General features: G+C 45.5%; 7 protein-coding genes across 7 annotated transcripts; 3 read left to right on the top strand and 4 right to left on the bottom strand.

Moving 5' to 3' along the window:
* The first annotated feature begins 71 nt into the window (after positions 1-71).
* Positions 72-1,642, top strand: LOC6495109 (sister chromatid cohesion protein DCC1). Its single transcript, XM_001958998.4, has 3 exons — positions 72-202; positions 260-1,399; positions 1,455-1,642. Exons 1-3 carry the CDS (start codon positions 165-167, stop codon positions 1,552-1,554), a joined length of 1,278 nt encoding a protein of 425 aa, XP_001959034.1. The 5' UTR covers positions 72-164; the 3' UTR covers positions 1,555-1,642.
* LOC6495524 (ATP-dependent RNA helicase DDX24) lies at positions 1,378-4,443 on the bottom strand. The gene is made up of 5 exons (XM_001958997.4): positions 2,893-4,443; positions 2,717-2,836; positions 2,195-2,647; positions 1,956-2,139; positions 1,378-1,896 (listed from the first exon to the last, which is right to left on the bottom strand). The coding sequence occupies exons 1-5, from the start codon at positions 4,316-4,318 to the stop codon at positions 1,638-1,640; spliced, it is 2,442 nt and encodes an 813-aa protein (XP_001959033.1). The 5' UTR covers positions 4,319-4,443; the 3' UTR covers positions 1,378-1,637.
* A 107-nt stretch (positions 4,444-4,550) lies between these two features.
* On the bottom strand, positions 4,551-6,724 carry LOC6495523 (phosphate carrier protein, mitochondrial). The gene is made up of 4 exons (XM_014907861.3): positions 6,566-6,724; positions 5,752-5,961; positions 4,892-5,656; positions 4,551-4,833 (listed from the first exon to the last, which is right to left on the bottom strand). Exons 2-4 carry the CDS (start codon positions 5,942-5,944, stop codon positions 4,667-4,669), a joined length of 1,125 nt encoding a protein of 374 aa, XP_014763347.1. The 5' UTR covers positions 5,945-5,961; positions 6,566-6,724; the 3' UTR covers positions 4,551-4,666.
* A 412-nt stretch (positions 6,725-7,136) lies between these two features.
* LOC6495522 (VWFA and cache domain-containing protein CG16868) lies at positions 7,137-12,680 on the bottom strand. The gene is made up of 6 exons (XM_001958995.4): positions 12,390-12,680; positions 11,953-12,328; positions 11,135-11,894; positions 10,401-11,075; positions 9,760-10,341; positions 7,137-9,699 (listed from the first exon to the last, which is right to left on the bottom strand). Exons 2-6 carry the CDS (start codon positions 12,265-12,267, stop codon positions 7,622-7,624), a joined length of 4,410 nt encoding a protein of 1,469 aa, XP_001959031.1. The 5' UTR covers positions 12,268-12,328; positions 12,390-12,680; the 3' UTR covers positions 7,137-7,621.
* Positions 12,681-12,756: 76 nt separating this feature from the next.
* On the top strand, positions 12,757-14,241 carry LOC6495110. The gene is made up of 2 exons (XM_001958994.4): positions 12,757-13,272; positions 13,328-14,241. Exons 1-2 carry the CDS (start codon positions 13,261-13,263, stop codon positions 13,880-13,882), a joined length of 567 nt encoding a protein of 188 aa, XP_001959030.1. The 5' UTR covers positions 12,757-13,260; the 3' UTR covers positions 13,883-14,241.
* Positions 13,896-17,454, bottom strand: LOC6495521 (pro-resilin). The gene is made up of 2 exons (XM_001958992.3): positions 17,317-17,454; positions 13,896-15,041 (listed from the first exon to the last, which is right to left on the bottom strand). Exons 1-2 carry the CDS (start codon positions 17,320-17,322, stop codon positions 14,406-14,408), a joined length of 642 nt encoding a protein of 213 aa, XP_001959028.1. The 5' UTR covers positions 17,323-17,454; the 3' UTR covers positions 13,896-14,405.
* Positions 15,119-16,051, top strand: LOC6495111 (casein kinase II subunit beta'). Its single transcript, XM_001958993.4, has 2 exons — positions 15,119-15,797; positions 15,852-16,051. The coding sequence occupies exons 1-2, from the start codon at positions 15,247-15,249 to the stop codon at positions 15,949-15,951; spliced, it is 651 nt and encodes a 216-aa protein (XP_001959029.1). The 5' UTR covers positions 15,119-15,246; the 3' UTR covers positions 15,952-16,051.
* Positions 17,455-21,778: the final 4,324 nt, after the last annotated feature.

The raw sequence follows: 21,778 nt of genomic DNA, 5'->3' as shown, positions 1-21,778 counted from the left end.
AAAATCCATAAAAAAGCTCTGATAATTTTTAGTATTTTTTGGTATATTTTTTTTAGATTGGAGATACTTTTTATCGATAACACACAAGCTTACTAAAATCCTATCGATCATTGAATTATTTCCCGCTCTAATTGTTTTCCAATTGTTTTCATTATTTTTTCCAAATGGAGTCTATGGAGATAGACGAGAATGATTCCCAATCGTAAGTAGATTTTAGTTTAGTCTGCACATATAGCCCTAAACACACACTATAAACTAGGTACATGCGTACTCCCGAGGATGTGAAAGCCATTGTGAAACATGCGAAGTTGGACGAGCGGCAGTTGACGCAGCTCACCCAGGCGCTGTATTATCCCTCGGCGGACGTTGCTTCGGAAAACCTGCGCCTCCTGGAGCTGGACACCCATATGCTGGAGCAAATACGAGACGGCCAGACCCTCCACTTCAAAGGTGGCCTTAACGAGAAGGTAGTGCTGTGCACAGACGAGCGAACCTACGACGTCAAGGGAGCTGAGATCTCCAACAGCCTTCTTTTGGTGCCAGATCTAAAGTTTGCAGCTGCCACCAGTACCTCGCCACTAAAGAGTCCGAGGACGGGCAATGCCAACGCCTCCCTGGAGAGGAGTTTGAATGACAGCACTGAGGACGAACTGGAAGTACCCCGCACTCTGGAGCAGCGCCCTGTACTGAAGGTGTTCCACGAATACTTCGAGTGCCGCGAGATTAAGCCTCGCTTCCGGAAGCTAGGTGAACTGCTGCAACTTACCCGCTATTCCGGCCCGGAGAACGAGTACTGTATCGAGAGGAAACTGCTCTTCAGCCTGCCTCAGCTTCTGGACACCGTGCAGTGCAGCCGGGCACAGTTCATGGAAGGATTGCAACTTTATCGCGCCATGGAGCTGGATGGTCACATCCGGGTCATGGAATATGAGTACGAGTACCGAACCATTAACTTAATGCTTGGACTAATCAGTGAAAATTCCTGGGCCCTGGACGAAGTCGAAAGGGAGGAAACTATAAGCTCCCTGAATGGCATCGCTCCAGAAGAAGTTGTGTCCGGGCTCTTTGACATCTACACCGTGCCCAGCGAACGTTGTCCGGACAAGTTTCAATACCAAGAGTCATTGGTCGCCAGGATTGTGGCCCAAAACATTTTGCAGCCAGGTTTGAGGTTCCGCAACGAGGAGTTTATGCGAACTTGGCAAGAGGCGCTGCCCGAGGGCATGGTATGTGACTTGAAATACCTCCGTGGCCTGGGAATCTGCGACAAGGAAGGAGCCCAGCCCTGCATCCGATCGCTGGCCGAGGAGCAGCTGCCCACCAATATCAACGATCGCATGAAGTCTCTATTCAAGGCGAAACAGAAATGGACATTAATTGAAATGGAACCGTACATAGAGTAAGTCACGTATATTTTTCGATTTTTTCTTTCCTAAAGTCCCTAATTCCTTTAGGTGCTTCACAACTCCTACTTTATCCGTCTCACAGTTGCTGGCCAAACACGCCCGGTCGTTGACTGAAGGAGGTGTCCGTTACTATGTTTCAAAACATTGAGGATACAACCCACCTCGTAGCTTAATCTTTCTTAAATCATCAATGTACAGCATTATATCCATTAAAATAATATTAAGTTCGTCCTAGGCATTGCGCTTGCGCTTGTTTCGATCCTTTTTGGCCTGCTTTTGATCCTCAATTGCCGCCTTCATGGTCTCCACGGCACTTTGGGTGTGACTGGTGGTCAGCTGGGCGGCGTCGCTGCTGGGATACTTGAAGCTGAATCCCCTGGGGAAGATGGGCTGAGCCAGAAGGGCCTGTAGCTGACCTCGAACTGTTTCCACTCTCAGGCGATTGCGCCGCCGTTCTATCACAAAAGGATCCTCATCCTGGTCGCTGCCACTAATCGTATAAATTATAGTTTTAGATATGAGCTATGGTTAGGTTCAAATAATACTAACGACTCATCATTGTAGCCATCGATGATCATGTCCATTTCCTCTGCATGCTTCTTCATCCAGCCACGTTCGCTTTGAACGCGTTTCAGCTTCAGTTCCTCCTTGTCCAGGTCCCGGGCCAGATTGACACGCTCCTTAACAGCGCCCAAAAAGCGCTCTGAGATGGGGAACAGTGGGAGATCCTCAGCTGGAAAATTAATCTTAAATAAATACATCTTTTCATCAACTATTTCTGTACCCACTCCTCTCCAGAGTTTTGTAAAGCTTGACGTAGCTCTTGACTTCTCCTGGCTCCATAAACATCACTGTTATGCCGTGCTTGTTGGCTCGAGCTGTGCGTCCCGATCTATGCACGTAGTTCTCACTGGTGCGGGGCACCTGATAGTGTATCACATGCTCCACATTGGGTATATCCAGCCCACGGGCAGCCACATCAGTGGCTATTAGCAGACCAGTGGGACTGTCACGGAATCGTTCCAGGTTCTTTAGGCGTTGCTTCTGGATCATGTTGGCGTGAAGCGGCAAAGGATTGCAGTCTAGAAGACCGAAGAGAGTGGCTAGACGCTTGACACAATCGATGGAGTTGCAAAAGACAATGGTGCGGCCTGGATGACGCTGAATGAAGTAGTACAGATGGTAGTCCTTCTGATCAAGTGGACACAGTAAACGACTTTCGGTTAGGGTCTGTGCGGTCTCTGGAATAAAAGCAATGTTTTAATATTAGATATTATTTCTGGATAGTTTCTTGATTTAAAAAAACCTACGCTGGCTACTTGTTATGTCCACAATTTTCGGCTGGGAAATGCCCAACTCCTCGATGAGGCTTTCGATTTTTTGGTCCACCGTTTGCTTCACAAACTTGGGTCGTTTGCCCACATTGCGTTCTAAAAGGATACAAAATGATAAGGATCTGATTTAAAAAAGAATCTCTCAAGCTTACTTTGCATGTGGTCGGGAAGATCATGAACTAGGGTCAACGTGGCCGAGTAGACAAAGTTCTGGCGCTGCTGCTTCTTCTGCTCGTCAGAGTTGAGAACTTTAAGCAGGCTCCTCAGCTCCTCAAAGTGCCCCTTTTCCACCATTCTGTCCGTTTCGTCGATCACCAAGAAGCTTGCATCCTCGATTTTGCTCAGATGCTGGTTCCCCTGACAGTACAGCTCCCAGAGTCGACCAGGGGTGGCCACCACGATTTCCGGGCACTGACGGAGTACTCGCTCCTGCTTGGCCACGGCTAGACCACCAAAAATGGCAGCCACCTTGATGCCCGTGTACTTGGCGGCGGCAACTAGATGATTCTTCACCTGGACTGCCAACTCACGGGTGGGGGTCAGCACTAGGCCGTACAATGGTCGCTGCATGCGCTGGTTGTGCTCCTCCACGTCGCTTTCCTCGTCACTGGCTCCGGATACGTGGTCCAATTCTTCGGGTGGGGGTGTCAGCTCGTGTTCATCGTCGGCGGGTTCAGCTGCCGGCTTTTCTCCTTTTGTTTTTGGCGCCTTTCGTATCCCAGATTTCACATTCCTCTGCTTCAGCTCCATAATCCCCGCTAGCATGGGAATACCAAAGGCCAGGGTCTTTCCACTGCCGGTTTCAGCAGCTCCGAGTATGTCTTTTTTGCCGTGGATAGCCGCGGGCAGGGTGAGGGCTTGGATTTGAGTGGGGGCACTGAAACCTTGCTCGCCTAGGGCGCGCAGAATCGGAGCTGGCACCCCCAGGCCGTTCCATGCGGAAACATCTACCCCATTTCCATTAGAGATTGAAACCAGCTCAGGGACTATTTCATCGTCAGAATCTTCTGGCTGTGCGGCTTCATTTTCATCTTCTTCCTCATCCGAGGGAGGTGGCCTGAGTAGAGCAAATCGATCTGGAGCATACTCATCATTGGATTCATCGTCGTCCTTGGCATCCTCCTTGGGTTCTCCCTTTTTCTGCTTACGTAGCTCTTTTCGCTTCTCCCGCTTCTCTTTAACTTTCTGCATTTTCTTGGCATGCCTTTCGGCCAAACGAGCCTTCTTGCTCGACTTAGCCGTAATCTCCTCTTCGTCCTCGCTCTCCGATTCGCTGGAACTCTCGCTGGAATCGTCTCCTTTCCCCTTGGATTGTTTCCGCTTCTTTGCCTTTTTCTTGATATCTTTTGCCCGATCCCTGGAACTAACCCTCTTTTGGGACGACTTGACCAACGTCGCATCGTAGTCCTTAAGCACTTCCAGGCCAATTAGTCCTTCGTAGCCACCAAAATCATCGGATATCACGTGGCCCTTGATTTTCACCTTTTGCCAGTTTTCTTCCTTGGGCGCTGCAGTCTCCTTGACTTTGGCTTTTATGGCCTTTGGGGGCTTAGCAGTTTTTTGCTTATTTTGGACCATTTTCAGTTATTTATTTTAATTACAATTGAATACAAAATAGCAGCCCGCGGGACCGCGTGCTAGTTCTTCTTCTTTCTACTATTTGTTGATATCAGACAGGGTCGTTACTAAACAGCTGATGCTTATGCCCTACAGTGTTGTAAATCATTCTAAAGACCTTGGCGGTTAATTTAAAAACTATTCTCCGTTTGAAACTAAAGAATCCGTAATATAAATAAAACTTCGCAATATCTACTTTGGTTTTTGTGTAGTTTTTTATTTACTGTGTGGTTTATTTATACAAATTTAGGTTAATTCGTTAAACATTCTGCTCGCTCTATATTTAAAAACAATTAACTTATATTTTGTTTACTGCTCGCCAGTTACGCCCAGCTTCTTCTTCAGAGACTCGGGCATTTCTGGTGGTGGTGGGCGTGGCATGCGCAGGGTAACCTTCACGGCATCGTAGATGAACCATTGGGCGGCAGTGAGGGTACCGATCATCACGATCCTAGGAACCAATCCTCCCCAGAGTCCTGTAAAGATACACATTTCAGAAACGAATCCAAGGTTAATCGTGCAGAAAATACTCACCAGCCCATCCCAGCTGCTTGGCAACATCCAAAGCAGAGGCACCCTTAGCCTGGTTGAGCTTGGAGACGACAGTGTCGGCAGGATGCGAGACAATGGCGCAGAACACACCGGCAATGTAACCGGCAGCGAAGGTCACCACCAGCTGCTCGCCCTTGGTGCAATCGGCACGAGGCTTGGGCACCACATACTTGTACAGCAGCTCCAGCGTACGCTCGAAGCAGGCGAACTTCATCATGGTGTATGGGATCTGTCGCATCCACAATGGCACCAGGCCCTTGTAGAAAGCAGAGATGCCCTCCTGGGCGGTCATCTTGGGCAGAGCCTCGCGGAGTGTGTTGGCGAATCCAGGAGTGGTCTGGATCTTAACCTTGGCGGCCTCCATGGGAGCCAGGGCGATATCGGCGAAGAACTCGGCGGAAGCCGAGGCGGCCAGATACAGTCCGGTTCTGTAGAGGAAGGCGTTCTCCTCGCCGATGGCGTCCGCGTACATTACCTTGAACACCTCGTACAGGCCGAACTTGCACAGACCCTGCATCGAGTAGCCGATGAAAGTGGGTGCCCATCCCTTGGCCAGACCCTTGACGCCTTCCTCCGCCAAGCTGATACGGAATCCGTTGAACACGCTCTTGTACTTGGCCGGGTCCACCTGCAGGCGGCACTTGACCAAATCCAGGGGCACCACCATGGTGTGTGTGGAGCCGCAGGAGATGATACCGCCCAAGCCGCAGAGCAGGAAGTAGTGGTTCGAGCCGAACTCGCAGGAATCTGGAAAAGATTACGGTATGTTTTTATAATATTTTATATTTTAAAAATTATTAAATATTTTTTTGGATTTTCAGGGAATTATTTTTGAAACTTACCTCCCTCAGCAGCTGCCGCGGCGGCAATTTTGTGGTTGGGAGTCAGGTTGCGGGGGGACACATCGTTGAAGGATGGAGTCGCCACGGCAGATGGGGCGGGAGCTGCGGCAGGCGTGGCAGCCTGGCAGTTGACGCTGGTGAATGGCGACTTGAACGTTGAGTTCTGCGCGGCCTCGAACAGAGATTTGAACATGGTGTCTAGAAAAGTTTCTAAATATAGAGGGAAAATTGGGAAAAAAGGTTTTTAAAGGTTAAGGTCATGATGTAACGCCATGATTCCAAAAAACAAAAACTAAAAGCAACAACTAAAAATATAAACTATAATTATAAAGTTTTCCCTTTTTCCTTTCTAATATCATGAAAAGATCTTGTAATAAAATATCAATTCAAAAATTTAAAATATTTTAAAATATTGAAACTGTTTTGAAGCATACGTTACTTTTCGTTTAAAAGCTCGAATCTTTCGTTGATCTTATCAAGATTGAATAATAAATTAATGTAATTAAATAATAATATATACATAGTTCATATTTAAAGTTCATATGTTAAGATAGCATAAGCTCTTTACTAAAAAAATCTTTTACTTTTATTTATGATTTAAAATATTTTCTCCCCTAAGCGCTATCATTTTTTCATATTTTAATAACCATATATTTGGTTGCAATTATTTTTTACATAACTATTGTTTTTTTTCAGAATTCGCTAAACACTTTTTATGGATTGCGTAATAGAGTGTTTTCAGAACATTGTCTCGCTACCTCATAATTGTTTCGAAAACAAAAGTTTTCGAACTTTTGAAAACTGAACTACTCACTTTAGAGTGCTGGGAAGGACCGAAGGAAGTGGAGTGCAGATAGACCTGAAGTGAAGCCGAAGTGAAGATCGGTTATTGTTGTTGGGCTGAGAGATGGGGACCCACACAACGTTCGTAGTACGCCAGACCAGAAAATCAAATGCAATATATGCAATGGAAAAGCGAGAGCTAGCAGATTGCGGCCCGGGTTGTCGAGTGGGCGCGAAGCGGATAGTTTGCGAATCGGCTACCAAGCGGTTATGAATCGGGAAACATTTTCCACACCTCAGATCACCAAGATCTCAGCATCTCAGCTATATGATGGAATAAAAATATAAATGTTCCCTCAAAAAAACCTGACAACCCCTGGCGAGAAATTGTTATTTTTATATTAGCAGGTTTTAGCCATCGTTAGACGAGAAAAAGCCCATTGAGCAGCGTCCACCTTGCTTATAAACTGTATGGGTATAAAAATAAATTCATTAACACTCGGCCAGCTGATCGGAGGAGGCCAAGAAGTTGGCAAGTCAATCGATTCGAACCGTCCCTCCGCTCTGGCTCTGGCTCTGGATCAAGGTGAAGATCTTGGCGCTTTTTGCAAAATTTAAACATTTTATTTGAAACGTACAATGCTATTATGTAGGTATGTATGTGTATTACTAAAATCGGTTGTTAGTAACTTTATCGACTTAGGAGCTATTACAAAAAACGGTATACGACATGGTATCTTACAATCAGACAGTAAGTACATTCCATTTGGTGCTTATTAAATAATTGTTAAAAATATTGGAAGTAGCTGCACATAATATAGTAATACTTTTTGCAATAAATTACAATAAAATACAATACAATACAATACATCGATCAAAAATGGCAGAAACAATGTCATCACTTAATAGTTGGTGTTACACTCATTCTCAGAGGCTCTAAAAGATACAGTGGGGCCGGAACTGGAGTCCATTCTTAGTATTTCTGGACAGTTGGTGGGCAGTTGAACTGCCCGATTGGAAACTTACGAAACTAGATTGGCAAACAAGCGGACTCCTTACGCTCTAAAACTTAACAACGCTATATAGACTACGATTCAGACGTTTCCATGTGCCGGTGCACAGTCACCGGTGCCAGGATGTAGTGCCTCGACTCCTCTCCCTCCAACGGCAGAGTGGTCTGCCCGTAGACCCCACTTCCGCCCCCGGAACCTGGCGGCCCACGGCATGGCGAGGGCGTGGCTTGCACCTGTTGTTGCTTGTAGCGCTCCGTCTTGGAGGTCGGCTGATTGCTCAAGTACGGATGCGTATTTGGCTGTGTGGAGGACTGCTGTCGATTCGTGGGACTCGATATGGAGGTGGATATGGACATGGTGTCCGATTTGCTGTGGCGTTTGTCGTGCAGGAGCAACGGTTCCGCCAGCGTGAAGCACTGCTGGTCGGAGCTGTCCTCGTGCGGCGTCATAGTGCTGTAGCCATGATCCGACTCCCCGTTGGGCGGTCGTCGGTAGCTACTTCCACTGGAGACATGGTACGGCGATATGTCCGCCGCATGCATCAGCTGCCGCTGGGCAGCCGTGTGGTCGTATCCGCCACCCAGAGGCGGTTCATCGTGCGCCTTGCAGTCGTCAAAATTGAACCTGGATAGGGGCAGTCCGTAGTTTTCCTCCTGCACGGAATCCACGTAGAACTGTTCTTGCGCCTGGGAGTCCAGATTATGTCTGTAGCAGTATATGGCGAATCCTATCACCATGGCCAGAACCACTATAGCTCCGCCTAGAGGTCCGAAGGCGGAGTACGCGTGCTGCTCCCGCTGCGGATTGTGGGCGGCCAGTAGCTCCAATTCGTCCAGCTCTCCGTAAGGCGTCAGAGAAGCCAGCACTCCGTTAAAGCAGCTGGCCTGCGAAGCACAGAAGGCTGTAGTGAAGCCGTTTCCGTCCATATCCTGTTGACACCACTCGCAGCCCATTACGCCGAGACACTCTCTCTGCGTGGAATACGTCTCACAGATGCCAGCGCTTCCGGGACAATTGGGGAGGCTACTGAGGAGCTGTGTGGTCGGTGGTAGAGCAATAAAGTGCTCACTCGGTGGCGGGCAATATGGGAACTGTTGTGTATAGTTCGCATAGTAGTTGAAGGACGAAGTTGAGCTGCTGTCCCCAACCAAGGGACACTCGCAGGGGCATTCGCAGTCCGTTTGGTCCATTCGCTTGCAGTTGAGGCACTCCCTGTCGATGGTACTGCACGGGCAGAAGGCGCCTCCATCACAGCTGGAATTCAGAACGGCTGCGAACACATTGCTTCCCCGGATCAAGGCAATGGCGTATTTGGTTCGTTCGCCGTGCACCACATTCCCCAGGATGGTGGCCAGCGAGGTGTTGAAAGCGTAATAACGCTGCAGAGTTCGATTCTGGTAGCTGGCACAGCCCAGCTTCCTCACCAGCTGCCCGTGATTGAGCATATCATTGGCCAAGTAGGACTCCTTGTGCGTGAGATGCTCGTGGGGTCTCCTCTGATTTCGCGTCGGTGTAGCTGGTTGCATCATGCTCGGGTGGGCCAGCAAGTAGCCTTCGTGCTCAAATAAAAGACACTTCATGTGCGGCTGCTGGCACATTGGTGTGCCCTCAATGATGAGCCGGTAGTAGAAAGCATAGGGCACATCCAGGGCCACCACGCCGATTGGTCTATCCTGCTGCGCCACGTGAAGAGCATGGGACTTTCCCTCAAAAATGGTGTGCGCTATGGTTATGATGTAGCCTGCACCTCCAGCGTCTAAATACGGAGCGGTATTCACAATCTTTCCGGGCTGGGCCATGGCTTGCCGGAACCACGGTCGCCTGGTGGGATCATAGCTACTACTGAGCAGGCAGCCAGGATACAACTGAAGAACTCCACTAACACTGGCCATATACCGCCGAATGATGTGCCCTCGCAGAGATCCCCTAGCGTCTTGGTGTCTTCGTCGCAGCTGCTGCATGGCCTGGTAAAGCATATTCACTTCATACCGAATGCCAGGACGCAGGCCAGGATTCGCCAATAAGCCACTAGAGTCTCTTAGGTATGCCATAATAGACTCCACATGCCGGAGTTGCGTGCGCGGACGATTGTTGTGCAGAAATCCAAACGGAGACTCGAATGCGGCAGCACTTAGGAACAGAGTAGGTGCATCTGCCAAGCAAAGGATAAAATTCTAATTTGTTTTCATCCAAGCCTAAAGGAAGTACTCACCCATGGTCGCCATTTGTCTAAAGTACCGACATGTTTTCGGCAATGTATTGCCGCCCTGGGCAAGATCCAAGCGGTGATACAGTAGGTCCATGCTCTCGCCAAAGTATCCAGGCTCATAGTTGGAAACGGTATCCTTCAGGTTGTATCGTTGCGAGGCAGAAACATTGCGAAGGTAATCGCCTCCACTGCTCACCAGACACAGCACGTAAAAGCCCAGAATAGACTGCCAATGGTAGGTGCGTTGCAGTCGCTGTTTTCCCACATAAACATCTGTGGTAGCATTGCCACTCTCTTCATGCAGCAGTCGCTCCCGAATGAGGCTAGAAAAGTCTGTGGCGTTCTCCAGGTATGCAATATTCACGGGATACGAGGTCTCTCGCTGGATGAGGGGCCGTGGAAAAGCCGGATGGGCGATTGTATTGCCCGTTGATCGATCCAGCAGAAATGCATATCCACTGCCCTGTTTGGCACTAGAGGCAGGACTGGGGTAGTTGAGCAGATCCTCGAGGAGATCTGCCAGGTACAAGTTGACGCCCACAACGCCATAGGGAGGAATAGCATGCGTGATGGAGACCAGAACATCTGGAGGACAGAAGTTGTTTAATAAGACAATCAATTATCTTTTGTGTTTAACAACTCACCTCCACTATCTGCATCCACGACCGGAGGGTGCACCTCCAGCGTATCCGTCAAGTATCGCTCTGCAAAAAGCTGTCCAAAGATACGCGAACTGGTTTGTGGTATTCCCGTTTCAGCGTGGGTTTTACTTAGCACATAGAATCGCCCGGCCAGGTGGGATGCCGGCTGGCCACTGGGCCACCAACTAGTCACATCAATCTCGTACTTCGTGTAGTTCTGAGTGGCCACATCGCTTAAAAATTGTTTTTCGTACATAATTCTCTTTTCGTCTAACACCACCGCACAGGTATTTATAATCACAGGAGCCTTAAGCCGTTGTTGCCCTTCGGCAACCACGCGCAAAACAGCCATTGCATCCGACAGATATGTGAGCAGACCCCGCGTCACATAAACGAACTCCACGGGCTGGTCAGCCGTGTTGATCATCCCAGATTGCTGGAGGCGATGGAGTAAGTCGAAGGCATACTCAAATCCCAAGGTGTGGTTGGTAAGAGACTGCGCCCGGCTGAAGCTGTTAACGTAGTTGTATATCTCCTCCTTGTGAGCTCTAGTGGCGCTGTAAATACCATGACTGGCCTCTGCAGGGAACGAATCGAGCGACATATAGTTTGCCTCATTGGAAACTGTTACTATTGAGACTTTATCCGTATCCTCCAGCAGTTGAAGCATCTCATGAACTGGAAAAATACATATTGTATTATTAAATAAAGTGGGAATTCAACAAATTATTATTTACCAAAGCTCTTTGTTAGTTCCAATAGGTCTGCATTTAAGGCCGACCCTACATCGATAAGGAAAAGCACAAATTTCTGTTTTATTGCCGACACATAGAGCTGCCGGAAGTGAAGACCAGCAGGGGCTCCATCAGAGTTCGACAGAAAGTAGATATGTTTAAAGTGATTGCCGCTATTGGGCTTGGTATTCGAGCTGTCGACTTCGTTCTGACTTAGTCTTCGTTTAATTTGTTTGAGCTGGTCCGAGATGTAGCCGTTGACGGCCAAGGAACGAGCGTTATTCTCATTCAGGAACGTGGCGCGCGCATCATCCGATTTAAGGTAGTTGAGGATCTGGATTTGTTGCTTGTTATAGTGAATTGATTGGGCAGGTGAAGATGAGGAACCAGAGCTCAGCTCGTTGTCATAGTCAGGCAGGCAGTTCTCTATTTGGGTGTTAAGATAAACCTGCGTGTAATCCTTAGCAGGCGATGCCGTATTCCTGCTGTGCAGATCATCCATTTCCATATCTAATTCAAGCTCGCTCTCCATATCCTCATCTTCATCCTCGTACGTGTACTGGAGGACTCTGCTGAGGTTGTAACGAAAGAGCTCACGAAGCTCCAGCACCACATGAGTGGCCTTCTGCAGCTTCTTTCCTAAACGCCCGCTAAACATCTGCAAGTCCCTCTGCAGCTGCGTATTGGCTTGCCAACTGTCGTTGCTCTGGCGAGTAGGAGCTACTCCATTGGCGCTGGTATAGTGAATGGAGTCGAAGATTTCCTATTCGAAAATGGCGAGTTAATTTACGTTAATAAGATTCTTTTTATAACCGACTTACCTGGATCTTAGAGACTCGCATTTCTACATTGCGAATGGTCCGCAGCTTGCCTTCTAAGCTATGTCGCAGCTGCATTGCATTTTGGTGATTGTGATTAACGAAGTATATACTCGCGGGCGATTGGAGCGGCATATAGCCAGCCACCAGATCTCCACCCCCATCCGTAGGCACTTTGTTGGCGTTGCTAGTGATGTTTAGGTTTGAATTTGAGTTTACATTGGCGCCCAAGGCCAAAGGAACTTGTTGGCTGCTCGTCGTGGATGCTAGAGCAGCCAGGGCGAGCAGCGTAGCACGGAAGCTGCAGCTGGGCCACATGTTTTATAGTTTCCTGCGAACTCCTCGACCACTGACTCATAATCAGCAGTTTATCGCATGCCTGAATGTATAAAAACTATTTAAATAAAGCTATTTATTGCGTAAGGATTTTCATATCTTACCAGTAATCCTTTGATCCGTTTTATCGTCGTTTCGATTTGGTCGACTGGGTGGAATGGTCCCGTGTTTATGTATCTTCTTTACAGATATTTCGCTGAAAAGTTACCGCCGCGCATGGCGAACACATTGGTTTTTGATAACACGCACCGGGAGAATAAATATTTATCACTTTAACATTCTAAATATCCAATTTTAAGTAAATAAATAAACCTTTTTTGCCAGTTTTAGTTTTTTTCAACGAATTCCATTGCAGCTGGCGATGACAATATAATGATATCCCGCATATCGATGTATCGATTATTTTTGTTTTGATATATCGAGGTTTTAACAAGATAATAATTCAAAATATTTATGCTGTTTTGATTAAGTAAACTTGTAAAATGTATTATTTGTCAAACGTGTATACAATAAATTATAAATAAACAAAATTAAGAGGTTAAATTCTTCCGCGCTAAAAATACCATTAAGTTTAGTATTTTTTATAGTCATATGGTCACCCTGAATATAACGATCCTTTTTTTTAAAGATTTTAAGTTTTAGATTTCAAAACCAAATTATTTAAAAGAAAAAAACGATTGCTTTCACTTTCGAGCTTTTAAGCTTAAAGACTTTCCGCAGTACATACATTTTTGGCTACCATTTTTTGACTTGAATCTTTGCCAATTTTTATTTGTCAAGGTTTCTGCAAGCTCAATTCTTTTTTGTCGGCTGGATACGTGACTATGTAGCCTGAGATGGAACAGATCCAGTCCAAAGTATGTCAGACGAACAAGGTGCGTGTCCGGCATACTAAAGTGTGGATTTGACGACTCAATATAAAACAGTGGACGCCCAAATCTTTGCACTGCAGTTTCAAATGCACCGCTCGTCAAAATGCTGGCAAAGGTAAAAATCCGAGTGACATAAGCCTTAAAAAAGTATCAAAACGTTTTCATTTAAGGTTTTAACAATAATAGCGGTTGCTGCCATCGTTAAAGGTGCTCCTGAACCACCGATTCGACGGGTTGCTCCTTATGCTCCAGCCGGTTGGAAGCCAACGATTCCTTTTAATTTACCAAACGAGCTATTCCCTCCCGGCCGTTCCAATGTGCGTGTTGAAATAACTAAACAACGCGTGGAAGAAGTGACACCAGTGGATAAGCCCGAGTCGAATTATCTGCCACCGGAAAAACCGGACGTTTCAGAGGATCCAATCCTGCCCGTTTCTCTTCCAGCTAACCAGTACGGTCCTCCAGATCCAGGCTTTAGAATTGTTTATCCCGATGAATCATCTAATTCCCATGAGTCTGACGAAACCCCGCAGCCGAATATCAGAGAAGGTCGTTACTTCATTATCTCGAAGGATAATAAGTTGCAAAGAGTCACATTTAGCTCACAGCAAGTAGGAGACGATGAGGACTTTACAGCTCAGCTAAGCTATGCAACTGTGGGTCAACTCAAGGATCCCGTTTATAGATACAACAATCAAGGACAATTGGAGAGAGTCCTTAAGTAAAAAACAGTTTCTGTTTTCTTTTTTGACTTTGTTTTATACAAAAATGCTTCTTTATTCATTTAATAATTATTAAATATACACAAAAATCTCATATGTTCGTTTCACTTTCGAATTTTCCGTTTTCATTTAAAAACTAAATACAATCCTTATGCATGTATGTATGAATGCGTAATGGTCACGTGTGTGTGAGTGAGTTGTGTGTTTGTGTGTGTGCGTGGACTAACACAAAATGAAGGCGCTTAAACAAAACAAAACGGCAATAGTTCCAGGCATAGAGATGGGAGGTTCAGGATACAACTGAAACAGAAACGGAAACGGAAAGGAACACGCCTGTCTATGGCAAAATGGCGGCTGTCCCACTAATTGACAGAAATATAACGATAAAGAGGGATAGAGACAGTGACAGGAGGGACTGACTGCGGTTGCTGGCTCTCTGGTTTTAATACTCGGCCAGCGATCCCACATAGACGAGCATATAGTTACGGGTTCGACCTAAATCGGCATCCACATTACCGTCGCTCCTTTAGTAGCCGTTGAACTTGCCCTGCTGCGCGTTGCTGTCATAGCCACCGCCATTGCGTCCGTTGCCATTTCCGTTTCCGTTGCCGACCTGCTCGTAGCGGATGGTTGGGCGGTATCCGTTCTGGTCAGCCTCGTACTCAACGATCTGTTTGCGGCCATCGGGCAGCAGAACGTAGTAGCGGCCAACAGCCAGATCGCCGTCGCGGGACTCCATGTGTCCGAAGTCATTGCCCGACTCGTAGTCCTGGACGTCGTATTTGAACTCGTACTTGGCCGGTCCGTACTGCTCCTCATCGCGCTGCTGTCCGTAGCCGTTGCCATTGCCGCCGCCATAGCCGCCGTTGCCGCCCTGTTGTCCCTTGAAGATGGCACCAGTCAGCGCTGGGGCACCGTACTGGCTCTGAGGAGGAGCAATAGGTGCTCCGTAGCTGTTGCTGGGCGCTCCACCATTGCCTCCGGTACGCTGGGGCGGCAGGTAGTTGTTCGAGGGCGACTGGAAGCCCTGAGTGGGCGGCAGATAGTTGTTAGATGGCGCCTGGGGCGACTGGTTGGGGGGCAGGTACTGGTTCTGGGGTACTGGAGGTTCCGCATGAGTCCAGGCAGCCAGGCAGACGAGCAGAGCAATCGATGTAAAGCACTGAGAAAATTTCAAAAGGTATCAGGCATTAGTTTGTATTATTAACTTAATAAGTTAAAATAACATAAGAAAAGTTGTGAAATATCTTAGCAGCTCATTCTCAAAACATCTCACATAAACTCAGATTGTATTCGAAATTGTACGTATTTGTAGGTGTAGTATTTAGTTTAAAAAAAAATTAAAAAAACCGGGTTTTTGGACAGCCATGACTGACTCGGACGACACCGCCTGGATACATTGGTTTTGCAAGCAGCGCGGCAACGAGTTCTTCTGCGAAGTGGAAGAGGATTACATTCACGACAAATTCAATCTAAACTTCCTCGACTCGAATGTGACAAACTATCGCTGTGCTCTGGAAGTGATTTTAGATCTAAACTCTGGCTCGGCTTCGGATCAACCGCCGGAACCCGAACTGGAGGCTAGTGCCGAAAAGCTATACGGCTTGATTCATGCCCGTTTTATTCTCACCAATCGGGGCATTGAGATGATGCTGGATAAGTACTACAAAGGAGCTTTTGGAACGTGTCCTCGGGTCTTCTGCCAGCGACAGCCGGTACTGCCAATCGGCCTAACCGACAATCCTGGCGAGGAGATGGTCCGCATATACTGCCCTAAGTGCAACGATGTGTACCTCCCCAAGGCGGCGCGTCACTCAAATCTTGATGGGGCATTCTTTGGCACTGGTTTTCCGCATATGCTCTTTATGGTTAATCCGGAGGCACGGCCCAAGCGGGCTAAGCAGAAGTTTGTACCGAGGTAATGGCACAATTTATAATTTTTTATAAACTTTTACTATATATGAATTTGCAGATTATATGGCTTTAAGATTCACCAAATGGCCTATCGATCTCAGCAGGACCCATTCTCGGAACAGCCACAGAACCGTGAAGTAGAGACTCCAGTTGGCTGATTCCATTACCGAAAATTTCCCATGTGAACTGTGGTGCATATCCGTACACTTGTTAAGCTACTGTTTGGCTGGTTAGCTCATTAAACTCTCATAATCATAACCACTGGGATAATCGTGCTGCTGGGATCCACTTGACAATAGTTTTGTTTGGGTTTGAACGAGCCCAGAATCAGCTTTTTGTTTCTCATCTTAAAGGCATTTAGCCGAGGCATATGCAAATCTGTGGTAATTGGGTCGCAGATCGGCTTTGGCTAAGCTGCAAGTGAAGGGCTGCTCGATCTCTGGGTTGTGCAATGCGTCTGAATGTTAAGTATACGCCGTGGGGCGCGATCAACCTGTGGGAGAACATCTTTTGCTTTTTCTTTTTTCTGGCTTGCACAACAGTACATTTCCGAATCTTTTGCAAAAGATGCAGCCCAGGGCCGTCAATGACTTTCATGCTTCATTGGCGTTAAAGTGCTACGCTTTGTAATGTTTTTTGCTATTGTCTGCCTATTTTTTTTTATCGCCGGCTGGTCATCTCTCGACTACCGTACTTGGGCATGTCCAGTTGTTCTTCTTCCGCCACTTAAAACTTTTGTCTAATTTATGCATTGCAAAATGACCCCAAGCAGCCAGCTTCTGCTTCTGTTTGTTCGCAGTTACCCACTCCCTAGAACGACCATTAAAAAGTAATGGGATCTCTGGTTGCAATTGCTTCCCAGGCTCCAAAACTATCCGTGTTGGGTTCTAATTCCGCAATCTCTCTATCAAAAAAATAAACAAAAAAAAAAAGAAAACGAAAACAGTAGCACACTGACAAATAGTCGGCGATCAGAGGCGTGATGATGGCAACTTATGATATTTATTATGCGAAGATCGCCGCTTGATTAATCGCCCTGCTGAACTTGACTTTAAATATGGTTTGAATCTCTTTTTTATATTTTTTCTCTTCTCTTTCCGATTAGTTGGACAATCAAGGCTTCATTAGCTTGATAAGTTGTTTAACTGATTGATCGATCGATGCCAAAAGCCGGGTTTAAATGAGGGCTATTGAAAGAATTTCGATTAAGGCGGGATTAGCACATGTTTTTGGCACTTTTCGATCGAATTTTGAAAATAGAGGAAATAATTTTAGCTCAATGGTGGGAAATAAAGGTAAGGATGTTAAGGGATTTATCAAAATTACTATTAGACTCAATTTATTTTACTGAAAGCGTTGTCCTTTTAAAGGCTGAATATAAATATCCTTTTTATTCTGAAGTACGCCTGAATGTATACTCCGCCTTTTGTATACTCTTGTCTGATATCCTTTAGTAAGGACCCTTTTCTTAACACAACACACCACTCAACACGTTTCAGTTTTTTGTCGTGGGATTCATGTACCTTCATTTTGAGTTGTCACTTGTTTGGGTTTTGGCACACACGAAAACGGTTTTTAAGTTTGCTCTGGTGGCTGAGTTCTTCTTGCGAAGATGGTTGACTTGATTGTGATACTGAAACAATTTCGTAGGCCAGTATTTATATTTGAAATGAGCGCCCGCTAACGCTAACGCTGCCGCGTCGCAGTCAGCTTCAAAAAATTGCGCGCCAAAATCCGTGTTTTTTTTTTTCGTATACAATTCGTTATTTCAATTTTCGGGCAGGCGAAAAAAAAAGAGTGCCAGAGCTGAACATTACAAAATAATGCAAAGAGCAGACTACTCTCCGAATCCGGGCCCAGCTGCGAGGAACAGGAAGGGGAGCTTGGGGGGCGGTTTGTTATAGTAAACTAGTTACTTTAAAATTAAAGCGCCAAACATTTTGACGAGCTGGCTTCGTCTCTGGTCGGGAAATGAGCGGAGATGAGCCGAGATTCGGAGACATCCAAACAAATGAGACGAGGGAGTACAGGGCTCCTGCGGCTGCAAGCCATAAACATTTGTTGTTTGGTTGTTGTGTCGTGTAATAGCAGAAACACTTATTTGTAATGGAATTAGTCATGCAGCGGACAGCGACGCCGGCAGAGACAGAAGCAGAAGCAGAGGTTGTGGCAGCAGCGAAGTGAGCGGCGGCAGCTGCTCCACGCATCTTCATCTCGGATCGCAGGCTTCAGTCTTGCGGCAGCCACGAAAAACAAAAGACTCAGGCAACGAACTTGCTGAAGATCCCAAATTTACGAATTTGTTCGGAATGCTTTTTGGGTAATTCTCCAGGCACACAGGCCACAGCACAGTAGTAGAAGCAAATAGTTTCCCCTTTAGTGCGTGGGAGTTTTGGTTTTTGGTTTTGTTCGGATTTTCCGAGGCCCACCTAATGAGCTGGATTATGCCCCAGAGTTCACAGATGCAGCCGTTTTGATTGGCGCTGACATGGATTCAGGTCGGATAAGCTGCAATTGAGATTCAGGCATTGTGGTCGAAATAGCAATTCAAAACATATTCTCAGATGAGTATCTAAGTGGGAAAAAGAAGCGATTAAATGTTTGAAATTAAGCTGAAATTTAGATTCTTAGACAGTGTACACAAAAAACAATTTATATGCTAATGTATAAAGAAGAAAATTTATAAATATTTTAGATGAAATATTTATTAATTTTCAGTTTGCAGGCTTCAGTCTAGTGGCAGCCATTAAAATCAAAAGACTTAGGCAACGAACTTGCCTTCAAATTTCGGTTTTAGGAAGAATTTTGGAATAATCCTATTTCCCTCTAATAAATTAACCTTAAGTTAGACCTTAACAGTTTTTTTTTGCATAAAAACACTTGCCAATATTGAAAAATAAAACATATTCAAATATTGGTTTATTTTTTTATTTATTTCCTGTAATTATATGCCAGCCTCTATTATTTAATAGTTTTGAATATTTGCTTATCCCATTAAAAAGTCGATTGCATAACACAAAGAAAACTTGAACTCTTGAAAATACTCAAAGACACTACTTGACAACGGGGAAAAGTATTTCAATATTTTTATTGCCATATTCCATGTTTCATTGAAACAGTGGGCGTAGCATCCATCACGATCTGCAAATATTTCTTTGGACAATTGTCTTTTGGCGCATGGATCGAATCAAATCGAATTCGTAGCAAATGAATGTTGATTTTTTTGTGGCAGGTATTTTGTTTATAACGGTTATGGCTGTGGTCGGTGTTCATTATGCGATTTGGCACGAGCTGACTTTCACATTCGATAATGCCAAGTTTATGAGTTGTAAATTCAAAGGCCACGCGATGCCCCGCCCCAAATGAGCTGGGAATTAATGGAGTACGGATCCAGTAATGGAGCACAGGGATGGGGCAGAGGCTTTGACGAGGAGCGGAAGGCTTGAAAAGCTTCCTCACTGCGAATTCCGTGTGTAGGGTTTCTGCAAGTAATACCCAGACCTTGCCACAGACCACAATAAAAATAAATTAGAGAATAAACTCCAAAAACTTTTGTAATTACCAAGATCATTTCGAACTATTATTATGTTTGCAAATATGCGAATGCGAAAATTATAATAAACAGACAAAAACTATAACAGAGTGAGGTAAACTCCATGGCTAATACCCATGGAGTTTCGTATGTGAATCTTGAATTGTAAACAAAACAATTAAATAAAACTTCATATTTGCCGCATTCCTTGCTCCGCCACTCCACTCCCTTCTCGAAAACAAAACTGAAATTCATATTCAATAGCACTCCATAAACAACTTGAAATCTGTTTTTGGTTTTCAGCATCTTTTGGCTGCCTTTTTGCCTTTTTTTTACGTTTGTAATCATTTTTCCAGCACATTAAAAAATCATTTAATTTCCTGCATCGGCTAATTTACATTGAACGTGCCAGACAGAGTGAGGAGGATGGGTGTGCAAGAGAGATGGACGCTAGAGGAACGATAGAGAGGGAAGCTAATGGCACCCAGCCAGGTGATGATGCGCCAAGTCTCCAAGACAATGACGATTTGTAATTTCTTGATGGCTGCTCTACAGCTTTGAGAGGGGTGGACCTTGAAATACTTACAACTATCCGATTCCGAATCTGAATCCGTATCCGAAATCTGTATCTGTATCTTTAGATTCGTATCTGTGTTTGTTTTGTAACCTAGAATGCCGACGAAGACGACGACGAGTGGAGCGCCAACGTATAATTTAAATTAAACTACGATAATTTCTGTTGCAATGCCCCCCCATGTTGGACGGAACCATGCGGTCCGCGGACAGAATCAATTAAGGCATCTTTTGATGTAAATTGCGCCGCACTTCGAAAAAAATATCGAGGCACTCTGCTCTGAGATGATCTTTCGAGAGTGATTTTTGATGGCTCAGCGTTCTTCGCACGCTAGCTGCATTTTTCGCTTAACACGAAGGTCACTGCCTCTTGCCAGAATCGGAGTAAAAGTCGATTGACTCACACAGACCCCCAAATTGCCAAACTTTGACATTTTGAACCAAAAACGATTTGGAGTGAGTCGAATCACCAAGATTGGGATGTGAGTAAGCTGGGAGTGGACTCGTTTTAATAGGGGCGGACACAAGGAAGTGACGAATGGCTTGGGTGTTGAGTGATAGGGTTCTTAATTCTTCTTGTTTATTATAACATCTCATTGCCATTGTAATGACACACCCATTAAGGAATCTTTAATCATGGTAATAAATCATTTCTTTATTTTATAAAGATACTGAGGAATAATTAGCTTAACCAAAGAGTGGTTTCTATTTTTTTGATTATTTGGATTCTACAATCTATTCATATTTTTAATTCCTATCTTTAGTCCATGTTCATAGAGTTAAAACGAAATTATTCTAAATGTTTATGGAAAAAGTAGATTATTGTCAGTTGAATAGTTTTGTGATAACATTCCATCAAACCACAATAGTTTGTCATTCCTCGGAGACACGCGAAGGTTGCGTCTTGGGAATCTCCTCCCCAGCTCCGATCATCCTCCATCTTCAACTCTGGCATTTTGAGCAATGGACTCGATCTCGATCGCACTCTGCACCTCAATGGCTGTCATAAAAGACGCATTCACACTGCACTCCATAAAGTAATTACACTCACACAGAGCCCCCAACCAGACCGATTGTGGCCCACTCGTGCAGTTGGCCAAATTGCCAAATTAGTTGGCTGCGAGTGCCCCATTCAATGAAGCTTAGAGCTCAGAGCTCGGAACTTGGATTGTGGCTCTCATCACTCAGTACTCGGCATAATTAAAACGTATGCGAAGCAATTAAACTTGAAACAGAACGGCGGTGGCGAAGAAGCTGCATTCTGATGGTTGTGCTGCTCAATCAGGGGCGAGCGGACTGGCACCGATGATTGATGTGGCACACTTACACTGGACGAAAAACATTGTTAAATATTTAAAAAAAAAATAAAAATCCATACATAGACTTTTAATATATCGATTTTAATAAAAGGTTTCATCGTTCGAACTTAGTTTCTATTATATAGTTAATAGATTAAAATAAAAGTGTACCAGAGCAAATAAAAGTTAGTGACTAAACATAGCATTTTGTGGGCGCTGGGAGCATGGGTCCTGTGATTTATTTACGGCCCCAGTGGTCATAAAAATTGTTCCCACTGCCAGTCAAGGCAACAAATGATGTGATGTGGCTGCTGCAGCTACCGAAAAATTTGCCTTTTGTTCGGGGATTGTCTGTCATTGTTGTTTTGGTTGCACAACACCCCCGGCACATGAATAGGAACATATGTAGTTTGGCTTTTGGACCCACATTAGATGGCCGAAAATCAATCAGAGAACGTTCGATGGGTGCGTGGATGGATGCCCCACCGTAATGCGGTTCGCCTCATGGGTCAATGGATGCCTCCGGCATTGGACTGGCAAAGATTGCACAGCAGAGATAGTCTAGTGGAGTTAACTGCTAAT

The sequence above is a fragment of the Drosophila ananassae genome, chromosome 3L (assembly GCF_017639315.1).
Source record: "Drosophila ananassae strain 14024-0371.13 chromosome 3L, ASM1763931v2, whole genome shotgun sequence".
NCBI lineage: Eukaryota > Metazoa > Arthropoda > Insecta > Diptera > Drosophilidae > Drosophila > Drosophila ananassae.
This window is presented reverse-complemented; position numbering and strand designations above follow the sequence as displayed.

Bases quoted from the DNA above. Each gene is read 5' to 3' on its own strand.
- LOC6495109 (XM_001958998.4), top strand. From the start codon at position 165: ATGGAGTCTATGGAGATAGACGAGAATGATTCCCAATC. The intron at 203-259 runs GTAAGTAGATTT...ACTATAAACTAG, and splicing joins GACGAGAATGATTCCCAATC to GTACATGCGTACTCCCGAGG. The intron at 1,400-1,454 runs GTAAGTCACGTA...TAATTCCTTTAG, and splicing joins GAAATGGAACCGTACATAGA to GTGCTTCACAACTCCTACTT.
- LOC6495524 (XM_001958997.4), bottom strand. From the start codon at position 4,318: ATGGTCCAAAATAAGCAAAAAACTGCTAAGCCCCCAAAGGCCATAAAA. The intron at 2,837-2,892 runs GTAAGCTTGAGA...GTATCCTTTTAG, and splicing joins TCTTCCCGACCACATGCAAA to AACGCAATGTGGGCAAACGA. The intron at 2,140-2,194 runs GTGGGTACAGAA...TTAATTTTCCAG, and splicing joins TTACAAAACTCTGGAGAGGA to CTGAGGATCTCCCACTGTTC.
- LOC6495523 (XM_014907861.3), bottom strand. From the start codon at position 5,944: ATGTTCAAATCTCTGTTCGAGGCCGCGCAGAACTCAACGTTCAAGTCG. The intron at 5,657-5,751 runs GTAAGTTTCAAA...AATCTTTTCCAG, and splicing joins CGCGGCAGCTGCTGAGGGAG to ATTCCTGCGAGTTCGGCTCG. The intron at 4,834-4,891 runs GTGAGTATTTTC...GTATCTTTACAG, and splicing joins CAAGCAGCTGGGATGGGCTG to GACTCTGGGGAGGATTGGTT.
- LOC6495522 (XM_001958995.4), bottom strand. From the start codon at position 12,267: ATGTGGCCCAGCTGCAGCTTCCGTGCTACGCTGCTCGCCCTGGCTGCT. The intron at 11,895-11,952 runs GTAAGTCGGTTA...ATTTTCGAATAG, and splicing joins TGCGAGTCTCTAAGATCCAG to GAAATCTTCGACTCCATTCA. The intron at 11,076-11,134 runs GTAAATAATAAT...GTATTTTTCCAG, and splicing joins GGAACTAACAAAGAGCTTTG to TTCATGAGATGCTTCAACTG.
- LOC6495111 (XM_001958993.4), top strand. From the start codon at position 15,247: ATGACTGACTCGGACGACACCGCCTGGATACATTGGTTTTGCAAGCAG. The intron at 15,798-15,851 runs GTAATGGCACAA...ATGAATTTGCAG, and splicing joins AAGCAGAAGTTTGTACCGAG to ATTATATGGCTTTAAGATTC.